Consider the following 25,690-nt stretch of genomic DNA (forward strand, 5'->3'; position numbering starts at 1 on the left):
TGAAAAATGGAATGCCTACACAAACATAGAGAAGGACTAAAGGATCAATGACAAAATGTTAAAGATGGTTGTTTCTAGATGGAAGGATTGTGTGAATATTTTATTTTCCTTTTTATACTTTGGTACACTTTCTATTATATTTTAAATGAATGCATATTGCTTTTACAATTAGATGTTTTAAATCGGTGTTACTTAAATAAATTATAATAATTATAATAATAATAAAGCAGTCAAGTATATTTCCCAGTTTGGGGAGGTTGGGGTTGGTGGGAGACAACTAACAGGAAGGCACTGTGACCACTGCAGAATAGTTGCAGAGAATGGAATCTCTTCTCTCCTGCTCCTCTTCCTCCTCTCCCCTTTGTCTTCCTCATCATGTCTCCAACCCTTTCTTCTACTCCTCTTTTTCATCCTATCTTCTCTTCCCCGTCTCCTGTTTCACTTCCTCTTCGCTTCTCCTCTCCCCTCCCCTCCCATTCCTACTCTGCCTTCTAATTACCCCCTCTCCCCCTCCTTCCTCTCTTCTCCTGTCTTCTCTATCACACTGAGATCTTTCCAACTCTAACTTTAAGAATTTGCATCCATAATGGAGTGCTGTTTTTTTTAAGGTAAATTAAAAGGTGTGTTTTATGTTTTGCATCATCACGTTGGTTTCCTTGGCCGGACAGTTAATATGAGTTCCAAGGCAAACTGGCATTGCCTTCAAAGTATTTTCATAGGACAGCATCTCCACACTTGCCCAGTTCCAAATCTCTTCACACCTTATACTCAGAACTCCAGAAATTCTTTATAAATGAGTAAAGTACTAAGGAGAATAGCTGCCATTTGACACCCCAGGAATTTTTGTGTCTGCTGTGAAGAGGAATCTAATTTCCTCCTGTATCTAATCCAATTCTGTCCTTGCTCCAAACTTTACTGACTGGACCACTTTCCCTTCTCCACTGAGGGGCTTGTGGGCAATAACTTCTTATGGTATTTTTTCAGGAGTATCAATACCCAGCAATAAAGCAGGAGAATGCTTTTGTGTCATAATAGACTGAAAAAGTATGGAGGAGCTATTCAAGGATGGTTAAATAAGCCTTATGTGAGGTCCCGGGACCTGGCTGTTCAATGTGGAGACTGACATTGTTTCTGAGAAGGGTCAGGATTTATTAGTCATTTTGCAAGTAACTACAGAGAAGTCACCTTCAAACTTAGAAGCCCTGATACTTGAGGGTCTGAACTAAACTTAATGTCTACTCTGTTTCCAGTCTCTGAGACATGGAAGCCTCTCAAATGTGCCTAAGCCCACAGTACCCTCATCCCCAGTACACATGCCTTAGTTTGTTCAGGCTGCTATAGTAAAATGCCACAAACTGGATGGCTTATACACAACAGACATTTATCTCTCACAGTTCTGGGGACTAGAAGTCTGAGATCAGGGTGCCAGGATGGTAGGGTTTTGATGAAGGCTCTCTTCTGGGTTTCAGACAGCTACCTTTTCACTGTGTCCTTACATGGTGGAGGGGGCAAAGGAGCTCTCTCTGGCTTCATTAATAAGGCCACTAATCCCATTCATGAGGGTTCCATCCTCATGATCTAATTATGTCCCAAAGCCCCCACCTCGTAATACCATCACGTTGGAAGTTAGGTTTAAACATATGAATTTTGGGGAGACACAAACATTCAGACGATAGCAACACATAATCCTTGCAGGATGTCAAAATGTCTGAAGATTCCCTGTTATTTTTCCTTATCTTTATAGCGTAAGACACACACATTACCTTCTGAGTTAACACTGTCTTTCCTGAGAAGGGGTAAAAAGAAAAGGAATGTTGTGTTTTCATGAGAAAGATCACTGGGAAGAGTCAAGAACCAGGGTCAGTAGTTCCAACCGTAACACTATCTGAGTGGTATGACCTTGGACAACTTGTTTGCTCTCCTGAAGCCTTGGTTTCCTTAATTGTGACATGAGGGGTTTGGATTGGTTAATCTCTCACAGTCTTTCCATCTCTAAAGGATCCCTTAATTCATACTGTTGACCATAGTGGGAGCTACATATACTCTTTCTTTTACTCTTCACCACAATCTTATTATTAAGTATTATTGTCATCAACATTTTCACAGACGGCACATGGAGCTGTAGAGAAATTAGAAAGCCTGGGTTCCAGTCTGATTGTATCATTTATTAGCCGTATGCCCTTAGGCAGGTAAATTGCTTTCAGAGCTAACACTACCTTTCTCTTACCTCATCATTATTTTTCCTGAATTTGTGTCATGTGTGAATTTTCTAGCAACACAAGATGTATCCTTATCCAAGTTGTTGACAATTGATGAGCAGGACACCAACAAGGGCACAGCCTCACAGGCCCTATATGACATCAATCCTTCACTTAACACATAGATAGCAGCGACTGATCAATATCATATGACAGTAGTTTTTTTGATGTAGTTAAAGCCCCGTATAGTTTATGTATATACATTTTATTCCTACACAACTTTCGAGAAATGTTATCCCCACTTGATATATTATACATTTATATTTATACGCTCCTTGCCTTCTCTATTGGAATGTAAGCTTCATTAGGTACAGGGATTTTCCTCTGTTTTATCCACTTCCAAACCCTCAGCACCTAGAACTACCACTGGCACGTTGTCAGTATTCAGTAAATATTTGTTGAACTCATCCATTCATTAAAAAATTTAATTGAGGATCCACTGTCTGCCCTATTAAGTTTCAACTGTTAAGGATACCCCCAGAGTCCTCAGTCTAGAGGAATAGTCTCCAAGATGAGTCACATGCAACAACACCCCAGGGGTGTTCAAGATGATTCATTGAGATGGGAGATAGATGGGAGAAGATATTAGAATTTCGGAGGTTTCTTCCTCCTATTTTAGTTTCTATTTTGTGTGTATCTTCTAAATTTAATATATAAGTACTCTGGTGCTTTTCTACAACTTATTTCTAACAGCATCATATATTGTACATGTGCTCATTTTTTTTTCCTTGCTTGATATGTTCAAACAAAAAATATGGAGATTGCTGTCCTTGGAATTCTCTTATGGAATATAATTTCTCTGGGTCAAATTGTCTCCAGCAGCAAAATGGTCAGGTTTCAATTCCTTGACACTCATGTTTGCTCTGCCCTCTAGTATGAAGTTCTTTGTCCTTATCAGAAATGGAAAGAAAGGGGAATGGAGAGGTTCTCTCTTCTCCTGGTCTTCTGTTAATTTGGCCCCTCCAGTCCCAAGCAAGACCTCCACACCTTCCTCCTCTGACTCTGAATTTAAGATCAACAGAGACACACACCTTCTGTTGTCCGAGGCTTGTTTTTCTCTGCCACAACTCTTTCACAACTGTGGCCTTCCTGTGCACTTTTAGTAAGATAGTGTCAGAGGTGTAAGCATTCTGAGATCTGAGAAAATTCCAGATCTCCTCATACAAACTTCACTCATCTCTTCTTTCTATTCCTTCGTGATTTGCACACATTGATTACATCCCTCCTTAGACTTTATTTTCCAGACTGGAGAAATTTTCTTGTTTTTATTAATAGTACAGATTTATTAATATTGAGTGATGCATAAATACGTCTTCTTTCCTTATAAAAATTTTAGAAGTTCCTTCTGAGGATAATGATCCCTTTGACTATCACTCCCAATTCCAAAACCTCCCGGAGGTGGCTTACCATTGTGAATTTTGAATGCGTATTTTCAGTAGCATTTTTTTCCATTTATACGCATTTTGCTTTGAGTTAGTCAATAGACAATAGTTAGATAAATTGGATATTTTCATTTAGCACATTGCCATAAAGTCGTTGGAGATACTATCTCAATTTTATGTTCTGATATGGAATAGTCTCTAAGATATATTATTGAGTAAAATTAACAAGTTGCTAAAAATGCATAGGGTATGATACTGTAGGGGAGGAAGACATATCCTCTTCCCAAATGGGGGTTCGTCTGGCCGGAGAACGAATTAAATTCACATGAGACAGAATAGCAAGAGAATATTAAACAAAGCTTTATGAGGAACCATGGCCCGGGGCCTTTCTTCCCGAAGGAAGAAAGGGCACCGAAGAAGTGAGGTGCACATAGTGGTTATATACCCCCAAACAGGGTTTTTCACATGTGATTGAAATGTCCCTCCCACAATAGTCACAAGACATGTTGCTTCATTCTAAGCATTCCTCTTTAAGCTTGCAGCTTTATTTCTACCAAACACTTTGTGCAACAAACATCCTTACTTCCCAGGACCCTCCTGAGCTTCTGTATTCCTTCTTTCTGGGTCAGAAGTCCCATTCCTCACTTTGCTCTCCTACACACACACACACACACACACAAACACACTCTCTCTCTCTTTCTGTCTGTCTGTCTGTCTCTCATATACTTTGTTGCAGTCATCCTATAACTAAACAGTCAGGCTTCTGGCTTGGGGTAAGAATGATGAAATGCAGAATTTGATGAGTTTGAGGATGTTGGCCATGCTGATTCTCAGGAGCCATTATGCATTCAAGAAACTAATTGATGCGGGGTCGGTGAGCCGAGGAGTCGAAAGAAAGATTTCTTAGACTCTCAAGATCTGGCAGTAGTGCTCTTTTATTTAGAGAATAGTGTGGAATAGCATGGGGACAGGACCCATGGGCAGTCAGAGCTTCTGCTGCCGCCGCTTCTGCTGCCCCCGCTGGCATGGGGACAGAGCCCATGGGCAGGCAGAGCAGCTGCTGCTGCCCCCGCTGGCATGGGGACAGGACCCATGGGCAGGCAGAGCTGGTGCGTGGGGACAGGACCCACGGGCAGTCAGAGCTCCTGCTGCTGCCCCGAGTTGAGGGTTAGGGCTAAATTTAAGGCATAGGTATATGATTCATCTCTTTACAAGACAAAGGAAAGAACATGAAAAAAAGTTAAAATGGTATCAGTGCAGGTGGGGTCTGGTCATTGGGTGATCCCATGACTTTTAGACAAGAATCAAATCGGATTAAGTAAAGGTCAGAAGCCACCACCCTAAACCAGTTACATGAGATTGCCAGACAGCAACCAACTTAAGTTCTTGCCTTCCCCATTAAGAGCTTCTAGAGATAAGACCATTCCCCTTTCTTCCTGGCACAGAGAGGGAGGCATCTTCACAGATAGAGGTTTCCCTTAGAAATGTAAATGTTTCCCAACAAAGGGGCAAACAAATTCCACTCCTTGGAGCCTGAATCTCATCTGTAGTTTTAAAACTAACCAGCCTAAAAATCCTCATCATAAACCATTTTAAAATTAAGCAGCCTAAAAATCCTCATCACTAATCATTATTTTTATTTGTCTGTCTATCTTTTTATTTATTTGTACCGTCTACCTTTGGTTCTGGGAAACCAGTGTGTCAGTATGGAGACAAGAAGAAAGCAAGCAAGCATGTTTCTTAGGCTTAAGGGAGAGGTTAAAATGACAGCTTCACGCTGCCTTTTATTTTTTCTAGCTCATTTCCCCCAGGTGGGCAGGAGATGAGACCACAGGCTAAGCTGCTTTGTTCAAGAATAAAAGTTGTGACATTAGGGGCCGGCCTGGTGACGCAGCAGTTAAGTTCACACATTCCGCTTCGGCCGCCTGGGGTTCGCCGGTTCGGATCCTGGGTGCGGACATGGCACCACTTGTCAAGCCATGCTGTGGTAGGTGTCCCACGTATAAAGTAGAGGAAGATGGGCATGGATGTTAGCTCAGGGCCAGTCTTCCTCAGCAAAAAGCGGAGGATTGGCAGCAGTTAGCTCAGGGCTAATCTTCCCAAAAAAAGGTGTGACATTAGCCAGGACTTTCCTGATGATGTTTGTCTTGAGAGGCTGACTGTGGTGATAGGTGAAGGGAAACCCTTGACTACAGAAGAGGAAATCCGGGTCTCAAGCCACTAATACCTGCCTGCACTTCGTTTCTTCTCTCTTGATCAGACAGGACCGCGTGCTTCTGTGTGCTTTGTGTATGGAGAGAGCCTGTGGGAACAGGAATGCTCCATCTAAAACAAAAAGGAGGAAAGCAGGTATCTCCAACTCCCCAGCCTCTGCTCCACTGCATATCCCTCCTTGTTCCTCCCTGTGCCATTAACTGCAAATCTAAATCTGAATAAATAGGTGCCATCCCGTCACGGTGTTTATTTTTTAATACTCACTCTGTGGTTATCTATATCAGGACATTTTGTGGCTCTGCGGCATTTATTGAGCACTATATTAAACTGGTATAAACTCAGACAAAATGCCAGGAGAGTGATGAACTAGTGACATTTCTGAGTTGCTCTGTAGAAAATGTCTACAAGGCTGCATTTGGCTGATTGTATTTCAGAAGGCTGCTGTTGCTCTGCTAACATCATCCTGTACTGTATCAGGGAACGATTGTTTTATTTGCATTCTTGACTTTGGTAATCCTTAGATTGTATTGCAAAATGGTTCCTAAGTGTAAACACCAACTTAAGGAAGTGTACATGCTGGCTTCCTCTTGTTTTCATTAACAGAGCTACATCTGGCATGGCCTGAGGGCCTTCACCTTATACTTTCCTTGGAGAGGAGGCCTACACGTAGATAGATGGGGACAGAAGTTCTTCTTTTTAGCTCTTTATAAATTTACACAGTTAACTTTCTTCAGTGGCATCCTGGGGCTTTTAGAATTAAATCCAAAAATTTAGTGTGACGCACGTGGTGCTTCATGATTGCATACCTGCCTCACTTTTCATTTTTTCTCCTACTGCTCTACTCTGAAACATTAGACCTACCCTGTTGACTTGCTAGTAGAAGCCTATATGGATCATCCTCTCTCTGACCTAGGGCCTTTTTACCGGATATTTATCTCTAAATAGAATACTCTTCTACCCCCTCTATCCATTTGATCAGAGTATTGCATATTCTTGAAGATTCAATCCATTTACTCCAAAGGCTTCCTGTACTTTCCTTCTCCCCCAGGTCTCTATCTGTAACTGCAAGGACGTTCCTTCCATTTCTTCAAATAGCACCTGAAATATAGAACGCTTATGTCATTGAATTACTCTCTCTTCAGTGGCTCTAAAGCTTGTAAGGGGGACCAGCCTGGTGGTGCAGTGGTTAAGTTCATGCACTCCGCTTCACTGGCCCAGGGTTTGCTGGTTCCGATCCCAGATGCGGACCTATGCACCACTTACCAAGCCATGCTGTGACAGGTGTCCCACATATAAAGTAGAGGAAGATGGGCACGGATATTAGCTGAGGGCCAATCTTCCTCAGCAAAAAAGAGGAGGACTGGCAGTGGATGTTAGCTCAGGGCTAATCTTCCTCAAAAAAAAAAAAAAAAAAGTAAATAAATCTCTCTCTCTCTCTCTCTCTCTCTCTCTCTCTCTCTCTCTCTCTCTATCTCATAAGGTCAGGGAATCTGTGGCCTTTATTACACCTTATTACATAGTAGGGCATTGGAATGTTTCATTCAATAAATAAGTGATTGTTTTTATTCATAAGTTCATCTCTGGGTGATTGATTCTTTTCTTTTTGTCTATTGATTTATGATGGTAAATATTTCTGGTAATAGGGTACCCATGATATCCCAGGAAGCTTTTATTACCAACATTCATTTTAATTTCAGATGAGTATTAATATTTCCCACTATCTCCTGAAATAAGAAATGGAAAGAAGAGAGGAAAGAAATCAACTGCATTTCTGAGCCCTTGCTACGTACCAGGAATCTGCTAGGTGCTTTAAGATGTATATTCTAGGAAAACTTATTTTAGCCTCATTTATACATTAAAAAAATTAAAGCACAGAGATGTTAAGCAATTTGCCAAATGTCATCTATACAGATAAATTGAGAAATGCTGATATGGCTGGTTATGCATTTCTCCTTTATCCAAAAGTGTTCAGTAAGCATTTCTTGACTATCTATACATGACATGCATGGTACCTGGCATGGAAATACAGAAAGGTTGAGCTTATCTGTTGATAAAAGGGATAGGTAAATGAGTCACCAATTGAAACATGACCTAATTTATGCTATGCAAAAGTGTGTGCAAGGTTGTGGAAGTCTCAGAAGGTATAACCAACTTAACTTAAGTGGAACCCCCATTGGGAAGCCTATTTTCAACTTCACTCATCTGCAGCTGAGCCACAGACCATAAGAGCTAAGAAGGCAGAGGAAAAATAAGAGGGAATTCCAAGCAGAGACACCAGTACAGTCATGTGTCACTTAATGATGGGGATAAGTTCTGAGAAATTTTTTTGTTAGGCGATTTCATCTTACGAACATCGTAGAGTGTACTTCCACAAACCTAGATGGTATAGCCCACTACACACCTGGTACTAATGTTATGGGACCACTGTTGTATACATGGTCCATTGTTGACCAAAATGTCACTATGCAGTGTGTGACTGTGTGTGCAAAGATGTGAAGACTTTCCTTCCCTTCCTTGAAATTCAGTTTGAGAAGAGACTGCATTTTCCCAATTAGACATAAAGGCAATATAAAGATATACAAGATACAACCACCTATTGCCTTTTTATATAATTAAAGGATCCTGGGCCAAAATTTGTCATCTCATATTCATAGAGAGGTTCTTTCCGAGGCCCAGACTTGAACAACCCAATATATTGGATATTGTAGTAAATATTGACCAGTGTGAAAATGTTGTCTATAAATTTACTGAGGAAACATTCTTCTCTCTGCTCTGGTAAGCACAGAGAATTCAGTGATGAAAGACAGAGTACCTCCCTTTTGGGAGCTCAGTGAAGTAAAAAAGCGGTTATGCAAAGAGATCCAGCAAACTATTATGAACCGTGGCAGGGATGTGTACAGGGCAGTCTTGAAGCAGAAAGCACAGATGCCCAACCCTTTGTGCTTAATACCAGAAGTCACACTTACTAACATGATCAAATAGAGATACTTGAAGCCATTCTTGACATCTCACTCTCAAAATAAGATCATCAAGAGGATATTTTGGATTAAATTTTATGTGTATGCTGGGTTTCTTTTTTGATTTATGATTATTTTTTGAGCTCTATTGAGGTATAATTGACAAATAGATTTGTAACATATTTAAAATGTACAATGTGATGATTTGATAAACAGATACATTGTGAAAGGATTTCCACAGTCGACTTAACTCATCCATCACTTCACCTATTTACGTTTTCTATGAGAACACTTAAATTTACTCTCTTCGCAAATTGCAATTATACAAAAGAGTGTTATCAACTATAATCACCATGTTATACATTAGATACTCAGTCTCTATTCATCTTAGAACTGAGAGTTTGTACCCTTTTACCATTGTCTCCACATTTCCCCTTCCCCCTAGCCCCTGGCAACCACCTATCATCATCATCATCATCGTCATCATCATCATCATCATCAATCATCATCACTCATCATGATCAAGCACAGCAGTTTGTCTTAAAACATGCAGAAAACCACCAAACTCCATAGTTCCATCTAACATGTATAAACGGCCTAGAGAGTGATACTTTGTGGGTGAGCTGCAGCAGTGTGCTTCTTCACGGTGTCTGGTCAATGACAGGACCATTAAAACCAGCACCTCTGCAGACATTTAGCATTGTCTGGCTTCAGCTCTTGAGAATTCACCAGTGCCGCAAAGTAAAAGCTGCCGTAGTTCTTTGTAATCTGTGCCTGTAGATCTGGAGGTCCTCCTAGGCCACTAGGAAAGGGGCGAGCACATCAGCAAATAAAAATGCTCGAAAACACTGTGGTCTGACTGTCAAGTTTTATTTTGTTGTTGTTTCAGTTCTTTTACTGTAGATGGAAAAATTTTAGGTAGGGTAAGGGAGTTGCTTAGCCACAGTAGACTTTGGAGAAACAAAAGACTGTTTTGTCCCTGTCTCTTTTCGTTAGTTGATAAGAGGGAAATGGCAGTTGAAACAACAGCTCCTGCCTTTGCTGGTATTGATTTGGGGCCGTGAGCACATGGAAAGATGCAACTGGATGAAGGGTAATTATTTTGCCTCCTACTGACAGTCACCATAAGCCAAGCAGGTAGGTTTGCCGGCTAGTTTCAATATTGTGTTTCTGGGATGCCAATCATCTTGTGTGAGTAATACGTGCTCGTCATTTCAAGGAAGAAACTCTCAGCAGGCAAGGTGAGAGGTGGACAACATGTAACTACCCAGTAATAATTTGCAAAAACCAGTTAACTGCTGAGCTTTCTAGTTTGAGGGTTGTCAGGAAGCTTGCTTTCTTTTTTAATGCTCATGAGTGTGGCCTTGTCAGAAGAGGTCACCTGTGGATCCAGTCAAGGCTTCAGTGTGGGAAGTGGACAACCACTGACCCTGGTCAAGCAGCTGCTACAGTACTTAACTGAAATGATGGGCAAATGGGACCATCTGCCTGTATTCAGATTCCAATCAGGTGAAATGGCCAAGTGCATGTCCCTTGTCTCTTTGGGGGAAATTATAAAACCTTTATGGGGACATTTCTCCTTCCTGGGGGAAGAAGAAAGCAGGGTTTAATGTTTCAAGCATAGACTCTGAGTCTCAGGTCATGTGTCAATCAGAGAAAACTTACTGACAGTGGTAATAGGGCCTTAAGGAGATGTCTTTTCTTAAAATGAAGAAAGACTAAGCTAGTTAGGCTTTGCTCTTTGAGCTGAGGAAATGAGCTCAAATAAGATTTCTGGGAATGCCCTTAGGGCAATGATTCATTTACTTATTTCAAAGAGCTCTCAGACCCTTAGGCACCTCCTTCTTTCCTTCCTTCGTTCCTTTCTTCCTTCCTTCCTTCTTTCATTCAATGTTAGACTATCTATTATAGCTCAGGCACTACATATATATTTAAAATATAAAAATATAAATGAAATATATTTAAATATATTGAAAGTATTTAAAATAAAACTCCTCCGGTAGCTCTCAGTTGGGGGGGGTTGTGTGTGTGTGTGTATATGCACACGCTCCTGTGCTCACTTTGGGTGAGGGCCTGCTTTTACATGGGAAAAGACACAAAAATAATTATTTATAACAAACTGTTACAGGATTTATATTAACAAAATATTTGTTGGTAGGAGGAGAATGATTTTCCTGGTATGAATGGGAAATATTTAATGGAAGAAGTGACTTTTCAGTTGTGTCTTGAGAGGCAAAGAGAATTGAGTGGAGCTGGAGAAGAGCATTTCCAGCTGAAGGGAGACACTAACAGAGGGTTACAAAGGGCTGAGGAGATGAGTGGGGCACTTTGAGGGAATGGCAAATATTCAGTGTGGCAGGAGATGGGGCAGCAAAAGCAAAATGGGACCTGTTAGCGTAGGGTATTGGGTACCACCCTGAGTCCTGAAAGTGATGAGTGTTTTTAACATCTGCAATTTTCTTACATGGATTTGACAGCTGGACTGAGTGGCTTGGGGCAGATAAAGGGACCAGTTTTGAGATACGTGACTATTTTCCATGTAGAAATGGAACAAATTAAATGAAAGTTCTGCAAATCTTGGTGAAAAAAATTATGGATGGTCTGAAGTTTAATTAATCTTGCTGTATAAAAGTCGTAGAGATAGAGTATGATTGCCCATGTTATTCCTGTATCAGAATAATTATTTTCTCTCTGATGTGGCTCACTGCAAGATTACACTAAATAAATATGTGCCTCCAAGGCATTTTAAATAGGCTCTTATTTTACTTACACATGCAGTTTTAGGCACATGCCATAGAGAGGTGCATCTGCATTTTCCCCTCACACTGGTACAACAATACAGAGAATGGTCACTCTGCTATACTGGTCACTACACATTGCTTGGATCACATGCTGTGTTCATAGTTCATAGGGTCATAGTAGCTGGTTCTGCAAATTTCAAATGAAAAAATTAATTAGATCAAATTGCTACGTAAATTACTGTTCAAGTCACCCAGCTAAATCAGCCTGCCTGGCATCTGCCTGATAGACTTTGAAAGTTTAATGCACTGTTGGTGAGATTGTTGCAAGAGGACACATAGGCCAGGTGTAGAACTTATTTGCAAGTCTGAGCTGATAACACACAATATCCTTGCCAGAGTTAAGCCTGACCTTTATCAAATAATGGCTTGGTTTTTACGGTTTTCATTGGAAGATGAAATTTTACTGTCAGGCTATATAAATAAATATAGTAGACATATTTCAGGGATTGTGGTTTTAGAATCCTGTGGACATGAACAGTCTGTGGGCTCAGTTGAGTTTCTCTAAGGCACGTGTGAAGTCATTAATGGTGATGTTCCTTTTCATGTTTCTCCATGTTTTAGGTCTGTGATGGGATCGAACAAGGAACCGGATCTCGTGCATCTAGAGGCCAGAACTGTGGATGGTCGTAAGTAAATCAACTTTCCCTTGATGTTCATAGAAATATTTGTATTATCAGTTGGCCATAAACGACGTCTGTGTTTAGGGAAATCACAGTGGCAATATTCCAAGCCATTTGGACCTGAGGAATTTTCCTGTCCCCGGTAACCCAGAATTGTCTCAGTAATTTTCAACAAATCTCATCCCATCAAGGTCTTTTTCTTTCTAGGTGATGGGAAAATTCCAAAATTCCTTATTTCTAAAGCATTTTGTTGTTGTCATTATTGTGTTACTGCTGCTGTTTTGTTTTTCCAGTTTCCTTAATTTATCAGACATCATCCAGGCAAGGCCTCACTGATACACGATACACAGGAAAGTAAGTTGCAGATCCAGAATCCTGAATGACTCAAAAGTCCACTCACTAATTGTGTGACCTTGAAAAATCTACTTAAACTCTTTATGCCTTAAACTCTTACAGTTTCTTCATCTGTAAATTAAATAAGTTAATAATAATGATTCCTGCAGCAGCTAACGTTTACTGAGCACTTAGCCTGTACCAAGAATTATGCTAAGCACTTTATATACTTTGTCACAATTAGTCCTTACAACAACTTGCCAGTTGTTATTCCCACTTTAAAGATGAGGAAACCAAGGCATAGGAAGTTTAAGTAATATATTTAAACAACAACAACTTAAGTTTCCTTCCCATTCGTTGGTCTGGAGGATCTTCCAGAAGGGCTAAGCATTTGAGGGGGTACCACAAGACCTAAGATAGGGTGCTCCAGGTGAAAGAGAGAAAGGAAAAAGAAAAGGGGAAAATGCATAAAAGAAAAAGGGGTGAGAGGAGAAAAGACAGGAAAGAAAGAGATCTCTAGTGTACAGGAGGGAGAGAGAATGGACTGTCCACTGTTACCATAGAGCAAGGTCCAGCACTGAGCCGGAAAATGATAATCTAATTTATGAGACATTTCCTATTTCAAAATTATCCCTCACAATTCAAAAACTCCATCATTACTGTCACTTGTGCCTGTCTACTTGTCCTCAGCTCCTCTGAACACAAAAGTAGACGATAACTACAATTTATCAGCTTACAACTAAAAGAAGCCAGCAAGCCTGTAACCCAAACCCTCCAGAAATCACATGTATTCCATTGCTATGCCCACATCGTGAGATTTTTCATCTCCAGAGGTTTTGCTTCCCCTTTGGGGGAATGAATATATTCTTTGGCAGAATCAGCACGGAGGACAGATCAGTGTCCAAGCTGACCATCACCTTCCTCCTTTATAAACTCAGACAGTGCTGCCATACATCATATGCCAGCCCTGTGCCTGACACAGAATGCGCTCAATGGTTTAGAGCTTCTTTTCTTGCCTCTTCCATGGGCTCTCTCTGGTGGTGACCCCTCCATTTCCCTGGAGCTGTTTATGTTATCTTGGATTCCAAGGTCTGGTTCTTACTACACAATAGCTAGAGCAGTCTTTTCCTAAGGCAAAAGTAATCATGTCATCTGTTTAAAACTTTTATTTACTTCTCATTGCTCTGAGGACAAAGAGCAAAGTTCTCATCTTGACTTCAAGATTCAGCGTAATCTGGTGCCTGCCCATTTCCTCAGCCTTATCTCATTCTGTCCTCTCCTCACTCCTTGCCTGCAGACCTGTGGGCTTGCTTTCAATTCATGGACCATAGGGTTCTGTGTCTTGATAAGACTCCAATAGCTGTTGTTTCCTCTGCCTGGAATACTCTCCTCCCCTCTCCCTTCCCTGACTGACTCAGTGTAATTAATCCCTGAGGATGGTTCAGATCTAAGGTTAGACGTCCATTTCTATTTTTTAAAATTTTTTATTTTGAAATAATTTTAGACTCAAATAAAAGTTACAAAAAATAGTACACAGAATTCTCCTGTACATTTCACCTAGATGCTTCCAAAGATAACATCCAATATAACCGTAGAACAGTATCAAAACCAGAGAAAACATCCATTTCTTAGGAAAATCTTCCTTTTTTTGTGTGAGGAAGACTGACCCTGAGCTAATATCTGTTGCCAATCTTCCTCTTTTTCCTTGAGGAAAATTGTCACTGAGCTGACATCTGTGCCAGTCTTCCTCTATTTTATGTGGGATGCCGCCACAGTGTGGCTTAACCAGTAGTGCAGGGTCCGCACCCAGGATCCAAACCCACAAACCCCTGCCAAAGTGGAGCGTGTGAACTTAACCACTGTGCAACTGGGCCAGCCCCAGGAAAGTCTTTCTTGAACTCCCAATCTAAACCAGTTTCTTATTTTGTTTGCTTTCATCCAAGTCTATTCTTTTCCTTGATTGTGCTCATCTCAGTTTGAAACTACGCATTCCATTTACGTGATTATTTGATCACAACTTTTCCTCTCCAGCAGTCTGTAAGTTCTCTGAGTGCAGGGCCTTGTTCAATATTGTGTCTCCAACACACGCCACAGTGTCTACATGTACATGGAGCTTAATAAATATTTACTGGATGAATGAATGCATAGTTGATCGGTTGTCAGGGCTACAAGCTGGCTAGCTACATCACTTACCAAGTTGTCTGAAAATTTTAAAGCATTACATCTCAAACTTTAACATGCCTATGACCCAGCTAGGGATCTTGTTAAAATGTGGATTCTGACCCAGTAGGGGCCTGAGAGTCTGCATTCCTAACAAGCTCCCAGGTGAAACCAACACTGCTGATCTGTAGAACACGCTTAGAGTAACAAAGTCCCACAGTGAAAAACTAATGAAAGAGCTTTAGAGTCTGTCTCCCATGACTAAACCCCTTGTTTAGGGAGCTCTGGATGGAATTGCGAGCATCCCAGATTGCTTTTGTTTTCAAGCTTTTGGGGATAATGCTGCTCTCTGGCTTGTGGCATCTAATGCATATAACCCCCTATCCTGAAAACCACAAGGCCATCACTTTCCCTGAGCTGTACATCTCCTTTGACCCGGCATTCTTCCTGTGCTCCCTGCAGGTGTGGAGCTTGATAATGCCAGACTGTCATCGCGGGCTCAGCTTTCACAAGGCGTGAAATATATCAGATTTAATTTTATTTATTTTATTTTACTTTTTTGCAAAGGCAGCATCTTCAGAAACTACCCAAGAGTGAAAATTCAATAAAGGGATTTAATTTGAAAAGTTATCCCTGTCAAAACAAAACAGAAAAAAAAATTACCTACCAATTGAAATAAAGGATCTAAGCATAACGGCCAACCTGAGTGTAAAAAGATGAGATTTCTCAGTGTCACATTCTCTCTCTCTCTGTCTCTCCCTCTCTCTGCCTCCCTCTCCCTCCCTCCCTCCCTCCCTCTCCCTCCCTCCCTCCCTCCCTCTCCCTCCCTTCCTCCTTTTCTCTAAGGCAGTCAGTACCGGGACTCCAGGTAAAAGCAACAGAGAGGAGAAGGAGGGAAGCAGAGAGCACAGAGAGGTCAGAGGAGCAGGGGATTAGCAGATGTAGCTGAGAGTGTATTTATCAAAATCAGGTTCCAGGCTGGTCGGTTGCTCCAAGATTTCCAATATCTATATGTTCTCTCTCTCCCTGTTGTTATCCCTGTCATTTCTCCTAGTACAAAATTTAAGATTATGCAACCCATTGTTTATATTCTAGGTCATAAATTTATAGGGTATAGGCCAGAATAATATATTATTTTTGACTTTGAACAAGGATTTTTTTTCTGATTTTCATGAGTTTAGGAATTTTGTAGCCAAGGCACTGAGACATTTGACACAGGAAAAGGCCCACACTAACTTATTTGGCTCATCTCCATGGGGTGGATTGCAATGGTTATCTGGGCTTGTTATTCAAAGTTTAGTTTTAGTTTCATTTCAAATCTCCCTAGATTACATTTTATAATTAATTTCTCTTTCAATTGAAGTCTCCATAGTGGAGGGGAGATAAGCGCTGGAAAGCTTTTGCTCTATGAAGGTCTATGACTGGCCTAGATGTTTTTTGCCAACTATGCTCTGAAATCCAGATGTCTTGTAGTTTACAACAGGGACAAGGATGTTATTCTTTCTTGTGTTACCTCTCTGCCTTGGGAGGCAAGCTGAAGAGAGCAACCTCAATTACAATCAATCACAGGAAGTATTGTGGAAAAGTTTTAACGTATTTATTGGATATGGCATTTGTTATTGGCCCCCGCATTCAACTGAAGACAGCTTGACAGGTCCTCATCCAGGAAACAAAGATTTTACTGTTTAAATATCGTGTGTGTGTGTGTTCATGCATACGTTGAATGTACCTAGGATATTAAAACTGCTACCTGGTACATTAAAACAGTAATTTACATTGAATTGGTTTACCTAATGTAGATATATTTGTGTGTGTGTATGTCATGTACGTAGTTAGAAAATGTTGACCAAACTGTTGGATTGGGAGCTTTGTGAAAAGCTATATCTTGTTTAATCTTGGTTCTATATACAAAACATAGCTCAGAGCCTGACACATTTAATGTTTCTTGAGCTAATAAATATATGTGTGTGTCAGTGTACGGGCATGTCTTCTTAAAGAAGGGCCTGTAACCATAGGGTCTAAGGAGTCCTGTAGGGCTAATGGATGAGCACAAGAAACTCACTAACTCGCTTGAAATTGTGTGCCACATGTCTGTGTGATTTTGGAGGAAAAGAGCATAACTTTTATCAGAATCCTTCACATGACAATTACACCTGGACGTATAGTTCTGTATTTATGCTCATCTGTAAACATCGTCTTGTAAGAGAACCTGCAGTACTAAGTTTGACCTTGACTGCTTCTCCTTGTTACTTCTGAAATGAAAGTCCTGGACAATGACCTGAATGTTTCTGTGCTGGTGGTGATCCGTGCTAGCACGGACAGGGGACAGGGGACAGTTACTCGTCTCTGTGTCTATTTGCATGAGTAAGTAACCTTGTAACAACTTGCCCAAGGACTAATCTCTTTCACCGGGGAAAAACCACCTTAGCCCTTTAACCAGCTGTAAAAATGACTGCCAGAACCTCTTCCTGAAATGGACCTCAAACAAGCATTATACAAACTGAAATAAAATCAAAGGAAACTCGCAACTTTATATAACCATCATCCCACTGATCCTGGTCTTGGGTGAGAACTGGGCACCTCATTTCTACATCCCAGTTTCCAGCCCTCCAATCTAATTTCCATATTGAGCAGCCTGCTTATCAATATCTGGATAGGGCGAGCCTGCTGAAATGCTGTGGGGAGGTGATAGAGACCTCAGTTCTCATCAGTCCTCAAGATGTCAGTATGGGGTGTTTTGAGTTTCTACTGTAAGCATAGAATACTTTTATACCAACAAGAGTAGCAATGACAACCGTAAAAAGAATAAGCAGTACGCAGGTGTATCAAATGAAAAGTAAAATACACTTCCTGATCTTCATTCCCATTCCCAAAAGGTATTATTTTTTAAAAATATTTCTTGTATATTTTTCCAGAAATTGTTTGAGCTTATACAAATGAATATGTATATGTATACACATACATACACACTCACAGATGTTCATGTTGTAAAACCGTTATGCCAAATCCAGTGTTGGTGAATACAACAGCAAGTTAAAATTTTTCCATGTTAGCAAATATGCCACTTCATGGCTAATCACTACATAGAGCCCCATTATACAGTCAGCTGTAATTTAGTTAATCACTCTCTCAGTAATGGATATATAGATGTTTGGCTATTTCAAACAGTGCTAATATATACGCATACATACATATTTCTTATTTGGTTAGTAAGCATTCAAACTCGTGCAGGCAGTAAGCCGGAAGAGAAATTACCAAAGGGAAATCTCTGGGTCCGAGAGTGTATACATTTCATTTTCAATTTTCAATACATTTTCAATTTTCCTAGAGGTTGTCACATTGCCCTCTGAAATACTTGCATCATCAGTGCATACTCTCTCAATATGAGAATGCTTTGTTTGCAAGCCCTCGATAGTCCAGGACATGATGAAAGATTTTCTAAACATAATCCCTCTGATGAGCAAAAAAGCAAGGCGTATTCTTATTGTTTTAATTTGCATTTATTTAATTCGGAGTGAGGTTAAGAATTTTTACATATTTTTCTTGGCTATTTGTATTTCCTCTTCAATGAACCTTCAAAAGGATCAAATGTTTTCAATATTCTAAAGAAGAATAACACTTTGGCATTTATATACAAATCTAAAAAATATCAAACTTGCCACCCCCGCTCCAGCCAAAGTCCCAACATTAGCACACCAATTGGCATTATTAGGCCCTCTCATTTCTTTGACTTTATTTTTCAATCAGTTTATTTATCGATAGTTTCTAGGGGGTGCCCTGGGGAGAGGTTAGAAGTTTCCGTTTCTGGTCAGCCTCAGATTGGGATAGCTCCCCGCCACTTCCCAACATGCTAAACCGATGCGTTCTCACCTCTCTTCTATCCCCAAATCAGGCATCAAGGATTTGATAGCACAGCGGTACCTAGAACTTAGCTTTTCTTTCCAGCAGTGTTGTTCTGTCCTTGTTTTTCATATTGCAAAAGTCTCTTGATTTCAGCTACTAGTGTTTTCAACCTGGCCTCTTGGATTTAGTAGCCTAAAAACAGCCCTGAAAACCAACTGGGAAAGCATTAAATAAGATAACACAGGCCTCCCCACACAGCAGTGAGAAGCTTGACAGTGATTATGCCATAGCAGGCTCTGCTGGGCAGCTTTCAAATTGGCTTCTTTGTACCCATTGTGTGCTACTTCCCCTGCATCCTGTGTGCCTATCCATCTGTGAGGAGGTTTGTGCCCTTACCTCCCATCCCAAGGAGAAGAGGACAGAGGTGCACAAGAGAAACTTATTAACCCTTGGCCTTAACTCTAGGACAAAGGTCTGGCTTTTGGTTGGGTTCTCAGGATCCCCCAGGACACAGCAGCACCAGTCCACATAACATGTATGTGTGGCAATTTCCAAGTGTTGGGAAAATTGCTAATGCTTCTGATTCCTGCTTTAAAAAAAAAAAAAAAAAAAGTAGCATCTAAAGATCTTAGCAGTTACTCATACATCTCCTTCCTGTGGATTGTATGTTCTCAAACAACGATGGTGCTACTATCATGCATCATATTCCTATTATTTGCCTGGTGCTGCTGCACTAGGTACTTTTCAGCTGCACTACTTACAGCTCTTGGAAGTAGGTCCTGTTGTTATTTTATTTGTTTTAACTATGAGGAAAATGAGGCTTAGAATGATTAAATGTTTTTTGCCATTGCCGAAGGGCTAGAATTTGCAGCCAGGTCTGGTTCACTCCAGATCTATCAGTCATTCATTCGACAAACATTGTTGGACATGTATGCTATGCCAGGTGCTCTGCTAGGCATGAATGAGGGATGGTAGGAAGCTCTGCAAAGGCCCTGCTCTCACAGAGTTTGCCTGTAGTTAGAGGAGACAGATTATAAAGAAATATATACTGCCAAGTGGAGGTAAGTTCTAGGAAGGAAAACAAAGCCAAGTAGGGAGAATAGATAATGATTGAGGTGGACAAGGCTGTCAAGGAAGCAATCTGTGATAAGGTAGCATTTGATATTTGACCCAAGTCCTGATGGAAGTGAGGGAGGAAGCTATGTGTCTGCCTAGTGGAAGAGCATTCCAGACAAGTGGAACAGCATATGTGAAGGATACGGAGGATGCGCGTGCTTAGCAGGGCTGAGTTATAGCAGGAAGGCAAGGTGGCTCGAATATAGAGAGGACAGGCAAATGTGTCATCTGCCTTTGTTTATTCCACTATGGAAGGCAGGGATTGTACCATATTGATCTTTGTTGACCCTGTTCCATGTTCCAAGTATGACATTCAATATTAAGGGAGATAAAAATAGAAAGTTATTAAGTGAAGAAATAGTGGATTGACTAAACCACATGTCTCGGAACTGTCTTTTTGAACTGACTCTGTCTTGGAATTAATCATATAACATGTGAATATATTAGGTAAATTTTGCATACCCGTGCTCAAAAAAGCCCTGGAGAAGAAATTCTGTATTTTCTCCCCCATGCACAAAACTGCTTTCATTTCTTCCTCCCTTCCTTCCTTCTCCTTGCCACTTCCATTCCTGCTTTCCTTCCTTCTTTCTTTCCTGCTGTTTGTCCTTCTCTCTGTCTCTCCCCTGACCCCCTTTTTTTGGTAAACTCAATTTGGAAAGTTACTTGAAGAAATGTACTTCGTAGTTTTTCATGGCTGGGCGTGTGTGACCTTATGGATAACTTTCTGTCTTTGCTCAACTTAAACTGCCTTTCTAGTGTGGCTTTCTCACAAAACAGACAGCGAGTATTCCCCAAACATCTCACATTCTCTCATGCCCCTGTGCTCTCGCCCAGTGCTCCTTCTTTCTGGAATGATGACTCATTCTTGTTATTGTTCCAAGCAGCCGCCCAGGCTTTTCTCAGCTCCTCCACCCAGCCTTTCACGGGTATCGCCATCCTCACCCCCACACAGGTAATTGTTCCCTCTGTGAGTAGAGTGAATAGCAGAATAGTCTCTATTCTCAAAAGTGCTATAGGCCGTTCCGTGTGATGCAAGTAAAATCAATGCAGAGTCACAGGAGAAGTCCTGGCCCAGAGTAGACCTTCTGTGGAGAGGTATGAAGGTTGGATGTCCCTCACCTGTGGACCCACAGCCCCTGACCTCTCCTAGATACACTCCCCACACTGCATCGTAACTGGCGAGTGACTTTTCTGTATTGCTATTAAATTAATATGTCCTCGTGTTCTCTCTCATGTCCCCAATTCCTTGCACTGTGCTTGGCAAAAAAATTCATGATCCTAGAACTTTGCCTGTAGTTATCATGGCTTTCTGAATATCCAAAGGTTAACAATGAGAGACAACACTTAGAAAGTGACAGAGGACCAAAATCAAGAGATTCCCAGAAGAAAACAATGCCACAAGCTCATCATGCTGCAACAGAACATTTGATCTAAGTTTATAATTTTCGCAGAAATTTCTTGTCCTCTACATAGTCTTTCAGGGGCCAGGGCTGAAGATCTCGATTTCTAAGAAGTGCATGCCGCAGAAGGCTCTAGAACCTTGACAGGAATGAAGATTATGTGAGCATGAGCATGTTGACACATGCGTGCACTCGTGTGTGTGTATGTGTGGTGAGTGGGAACATTTAATAGGAAGGTTCTAAAACAAAACAGCAGAACAATAGAAAGAACAAAAGCAAGACTTCTATGCAGATATATAGGCTTTGAAAACTGTTTTGGTTAAAGTTGAAAAGTACTGGGGGAAGGGGGGCTTAAAGGCTTACCCTCGCCTGCGTAGATTACGGTTTAACTTAAAATTAAATTTTTGCAATATTAAGGCATATTAAAGGATTTGATGCTAAATAAATATTCATCGAATGATAGAATCAATGGATAGAGTCCTGGAGATCTGTGACATATTTTTGGCTCTGTCATTTACTAGCATATGAGCTTGTACAAATCTCATTCCTGAGTCTGGAGTTCTTCATCTATAAAAAATCCCTCTTTCTGGACTTTTTACAAAGTTTAAAGGAGAAAAAGCGTGTGATCCATTTAGCACAGTTCCTGACCCAGAGGGGAGGTTGCTCTGGTTATTTTGGAGGTTAATGCTACTGCTGCTCTCAATGGAGACTTTCTGGGAAGGGAGACGTCTGCCGGAGCCTCAGGGAGACCTCCATAGAAGAAGACTCAGGAAGTATTTATATAGGGTAACAGAAAAGGAAAGGGCAGTTCAAACCAGAGAGTTCTCTGAACGAATGTAGCGTGTCAGCCAGGAATGCGTGCACTGTTTAGAAACAGCAGAAGCCCTCAAGATGCAAACTTGCCAGCAACACTACACAGCTTCCTTTGGGCAGGAGTGGGAAGGAAACAGGTTTCAGTGGGTAAAGTATGGTAAGGACCTGTCCAATCTTGAAGTAATAATCTGATATTTAACATCTTTTTTAGTTCTAAAATTCTAATAACTCTCATTAGAGAGAGAGAGAGAGTCTGAAGCCAAGCTTGGTAAATGACCTTTTCAGAGTCACACAGCATGCTGGCGATAGAGCTAGGACCCGGAAATCACTCCAAACAGGAGAGAATGCCTGCAAAACCATGGCTGCCGCCTGGCCAGCCCCGTGTGCTGGGCACCAAGGTGACTTCCACGTCCTCCTCATGGCCCTAGTTATTTTCCAGTTCTGCCCCAACCACTACCTCACACTGCCTGCACAGAACATCTGTTATCTCTCAATTATACAAGGAGTATATTTTTCATGGTGTCTTAAAAAATTGCTTTAAAAGAAAAACTTTAACCCAAACTGAACATTGAATATAAAGACATTCTCTCAGGTAGAAATGTCTGTAGTACTTTACAGTTGGTTCCCTGGAGACAAGGTGAGCCATACTGGTGATTAAAGAGAAAGAACCTCAATGACAACTACAGCTCCCACCACAGCCAGGCACGAGACTGAACACATTTCATGACTGATGTCTTCGATTGTCACAAGCACTGGGAAGACGGGTCTCATTTGATCCCATTTTACAGATCAAAGTTTAAAGAGGTCAAGAGATTGCTTAAGTCTACCAAGCAAGCAGGCCTTGCGCCTGCATTTAAATCTCTGCTCCTCTGCTCAAAGCCTGGCCTTTTAAAGGCAGCTTCCTTTCTCTACATGAGCACAGATTTTGGGGGATGGGGATTGCATTATTCTAAGCAGCAGCTGTTGCAGAGAATGAGAATGCTTGAAAAGAGCAGCACAGTGTCCTAATTACCTGTGGCAAGGCAAACATCTGTGTGGGAAAAGTAATGAAATTAATTCTAAAGTCTAGCAGTTGCATACATTAATTGACGTTAATTAATGCCAAATTACAAGATACTTCCTATGGAATCGCATCATACACTCACCAGAATTGAATATGGAAAGAGTTCATCATACTTAATGCTATTACAGCAAGCCCCGAGGGGAATAAGAGTGATTGGTCCCTCATTATGAAGCACAGCCAGTTTCTTTCTGTTTCCATTAGGAGGAGAGACGGAACAAACCTGGAGCGCTTTACCAAGGGCAGGCAGCTCCGAATTGATCATTTCCCCTTCAGCTTGCAAATTTCACTTTGAGCCACTCTGAGCTAGAAATGGTTTCCAGACCTCTTCCAGGGGCTTTTCTTGTGTCATCCAGTTATAAATTTCGTACTTCTCAGCCCAAAGATAGGCTCATTGCACAGCTCCATCTCAGTATGTGGCGTGGGGAGGAATTCTTGTGAAACGGATCTCACAGGCCCACCATGCCTCTGACTCCCTCCCTCCCTCCCCCAGCTGAGAGGTGCTGCCCAGAGATTTGCACAAAGGTTGTCCACCTCTCTCACGTCACTGCCTCTATACTATTGTTGACATCTCATATATATCTTTTATTCATTTTTCCCATGCAAGCATACATAGATAGATATCTATATATACAACTTGCACAAAATTGAGTCCATATGCACATATTTTGGTAACCTACTTTTGAAAAACTTTTATTTTGGAATAATTTGAGATAAACAGAAAAGTTACCAGGATAGTACAACTTTACCCCGCTTCCCTTAATGGTCACACCTTATACAAATATGGTCTATTTTTCAAAACTAAGAAATTAACGTTAATGCAATATTATTAACTGGCAACCTATTTTTATAATATAAAATGTATTAAGCACTTCTGGAAATCCTCATATACTCTTTAGAAGCAGGATTTTAATAGCAAACTATGCGTGTTCTGCAGTAGTTATTCCTGTATGTTGTCCGTTTTGTTTTCTCTTTTTTTAATTATCAACAACACTGATGAATATCAAAGTAGCTAAATATTTGCATAGATCATTAATTATTTCCAAGGTAGAAATCTCAGAAATAAACCTGAGGTCAAAAGACACCCTTTTTAAGGATCTTGATCCATATTGCCAAACTGCCCCCACAAAAAATATGTTTACAGGTCTTCTTTTGTATCTAGGTATATCCATAGATACTTAGATCGAAGGCAAAATACACTTAACAAAAATTGGCCCCAAGCTTATGGTGTTTTCATTCAACATAGAGTAGTGGAAATAAACCAACCAACCAAGTTTGAAACCCATAACGCCGTGTCTATAAAACACTATCTCGTTGGGCTTCATTCACTTTATCTGAAAAATGAGTTGACATATTGTACTTTGTAGTATTGATGATTAAATGTACTAAATAAATGTGAACATGCTTTAGAGTACCTGGCACATAGATGTTCCATAACTGTAAGAATCCCTATTCTTTCATTTTCTCCCCAAATCTCTCAAAATCATAATTTCTGTATAGTTGAGTTATAAATATGAAAAGTATATTTTTATATTTTCCATCTCATGCTTCTTCAGGAACCTTTGAAGAGGAGACCGAGGTCTTTAGAAAGAAGCTCTTAGACTCCATTACAAGTAAAACAAGCGCTGTGTATTTATCAAGAAGTCCTCATTAGGTGGCAGTCCTAGAAATTCTAATTGGAAGTTGTATTTGTAATTTGAAGCACCAGACTTCCTAATTAGGAACCTCTGAATCAATTTGGTTAATCATTGTTTTTATTCATTATCTCACATAGCAAGAAGCACAGAGAAAGGGCAGTCTAGGCTCAGTACAATCAGTAGCTCAGTGATATCATCAGGGAACAGGTCCTTTCCATCTCTTTGTCATACTCATTATGTAAGCTGAACTTTAAGACTGGCTCCTCCACGTGGCAAGAAGGCTAGAGCAGTTCCAAGCATCACATTGAGACTCAATGGGGTACACAGGCAGAAGAGAGTCTTCTGCTATGCCTCCTGGTACATCCCTGAAGCCCCTTAAAAGACCTCCTTCACTTCTCACTAGAACTGGGTTTAGATGCACTTTACTTAACCAACCAATGGCTAGGGGAGTAGAAAGACCTTGAGTGGGCATAGACCCAAGAGGATTAATCTTTGCGTATGGGAACTTCTGAGTTACATGGAGGAAGAATAAGGTGACAGATCTAGTATTGGCGTTTCTAGGAAAGACACAGGGAGGAATGAGTATTGGACGGGTCACCAGCAGTACCTGATACGTAAATGGAACTGGAATACTCAAATTCAGTTTAACCAGTCTTTTTAAGGACCTACTATGTGTCCCAAACTGATCTAATAATTGTGAAAGGTAGCCAAAGAGAAAACAGGAATATTATCATTAGTGATAATAACAACTGACGTTTGTGCAAGTTTAAATTTCAAAACATTTAGCATATATCTTATTTCAGTTAATTCTTAGAACCAAACTACAAGATAGTTGACATTGGCATCTCTGTTTCATGGATGAGGGTGGCAAGACTCAGGAAGATGAAGGGAATTCCTTGCAGCTAGTGGTGACCACAACAGAACTCCAGCCAGGTCTCATAGTCACCAATCTCCATTCTTACCATGACCCCAAGCTACCTTTTGAAAAAGAGAAGTCAACTAAAAGTTGTAAAAGGGTCTGATGGAGGGTGAAATTGTGAGGTAAAGATTGTGTGTACTATGGGGGAGGACCAATCTGGGAAGCAACGAGTCCCAG

General features: G+C 40.7%; 1 protein-coding gene across 9 annotated transcripts in view; it reads left to right on the top strand.

Annotated features, from left to right (window-relative positions):
* Window positions 1-25,690, top strand: part of SORCS1 (sortilin related VPS10 domain containing receptor 1) — a 484,049-nt gene that overhangs the window by 338,293 nt on the left and 120,066 nt on the right. For all 9 annotated transcript variants that reach the window (XM_023639764.2, XM_023639760.2, XM_023639752.2 and 6 more), the window contains one exon: window positions 12,174-12,238. In XM_023639764.2, coding sequence (XP_023495532.2) covers window positions 12,174-12,238 — 65 coding nt within the window. The remainder of the gene's footprint in view (window positions 1-12,173; window positions 12,239-25,690) is intronic.

This window comes from Equus caballus, chromosome 1, assembly GCF_041296265.1.
Source record: "Equus caballus isolate H_3958 breed thoroughbred chromosome 1, TB-T2T, whole genome shotgun sequence".
Taxonomy (NCBI): domain Eukaryota; kingdom Metazoa; phylum Chordata; class Mammalia; order Perissodactyla; family Equidae; genus Equus; species Equus caballus.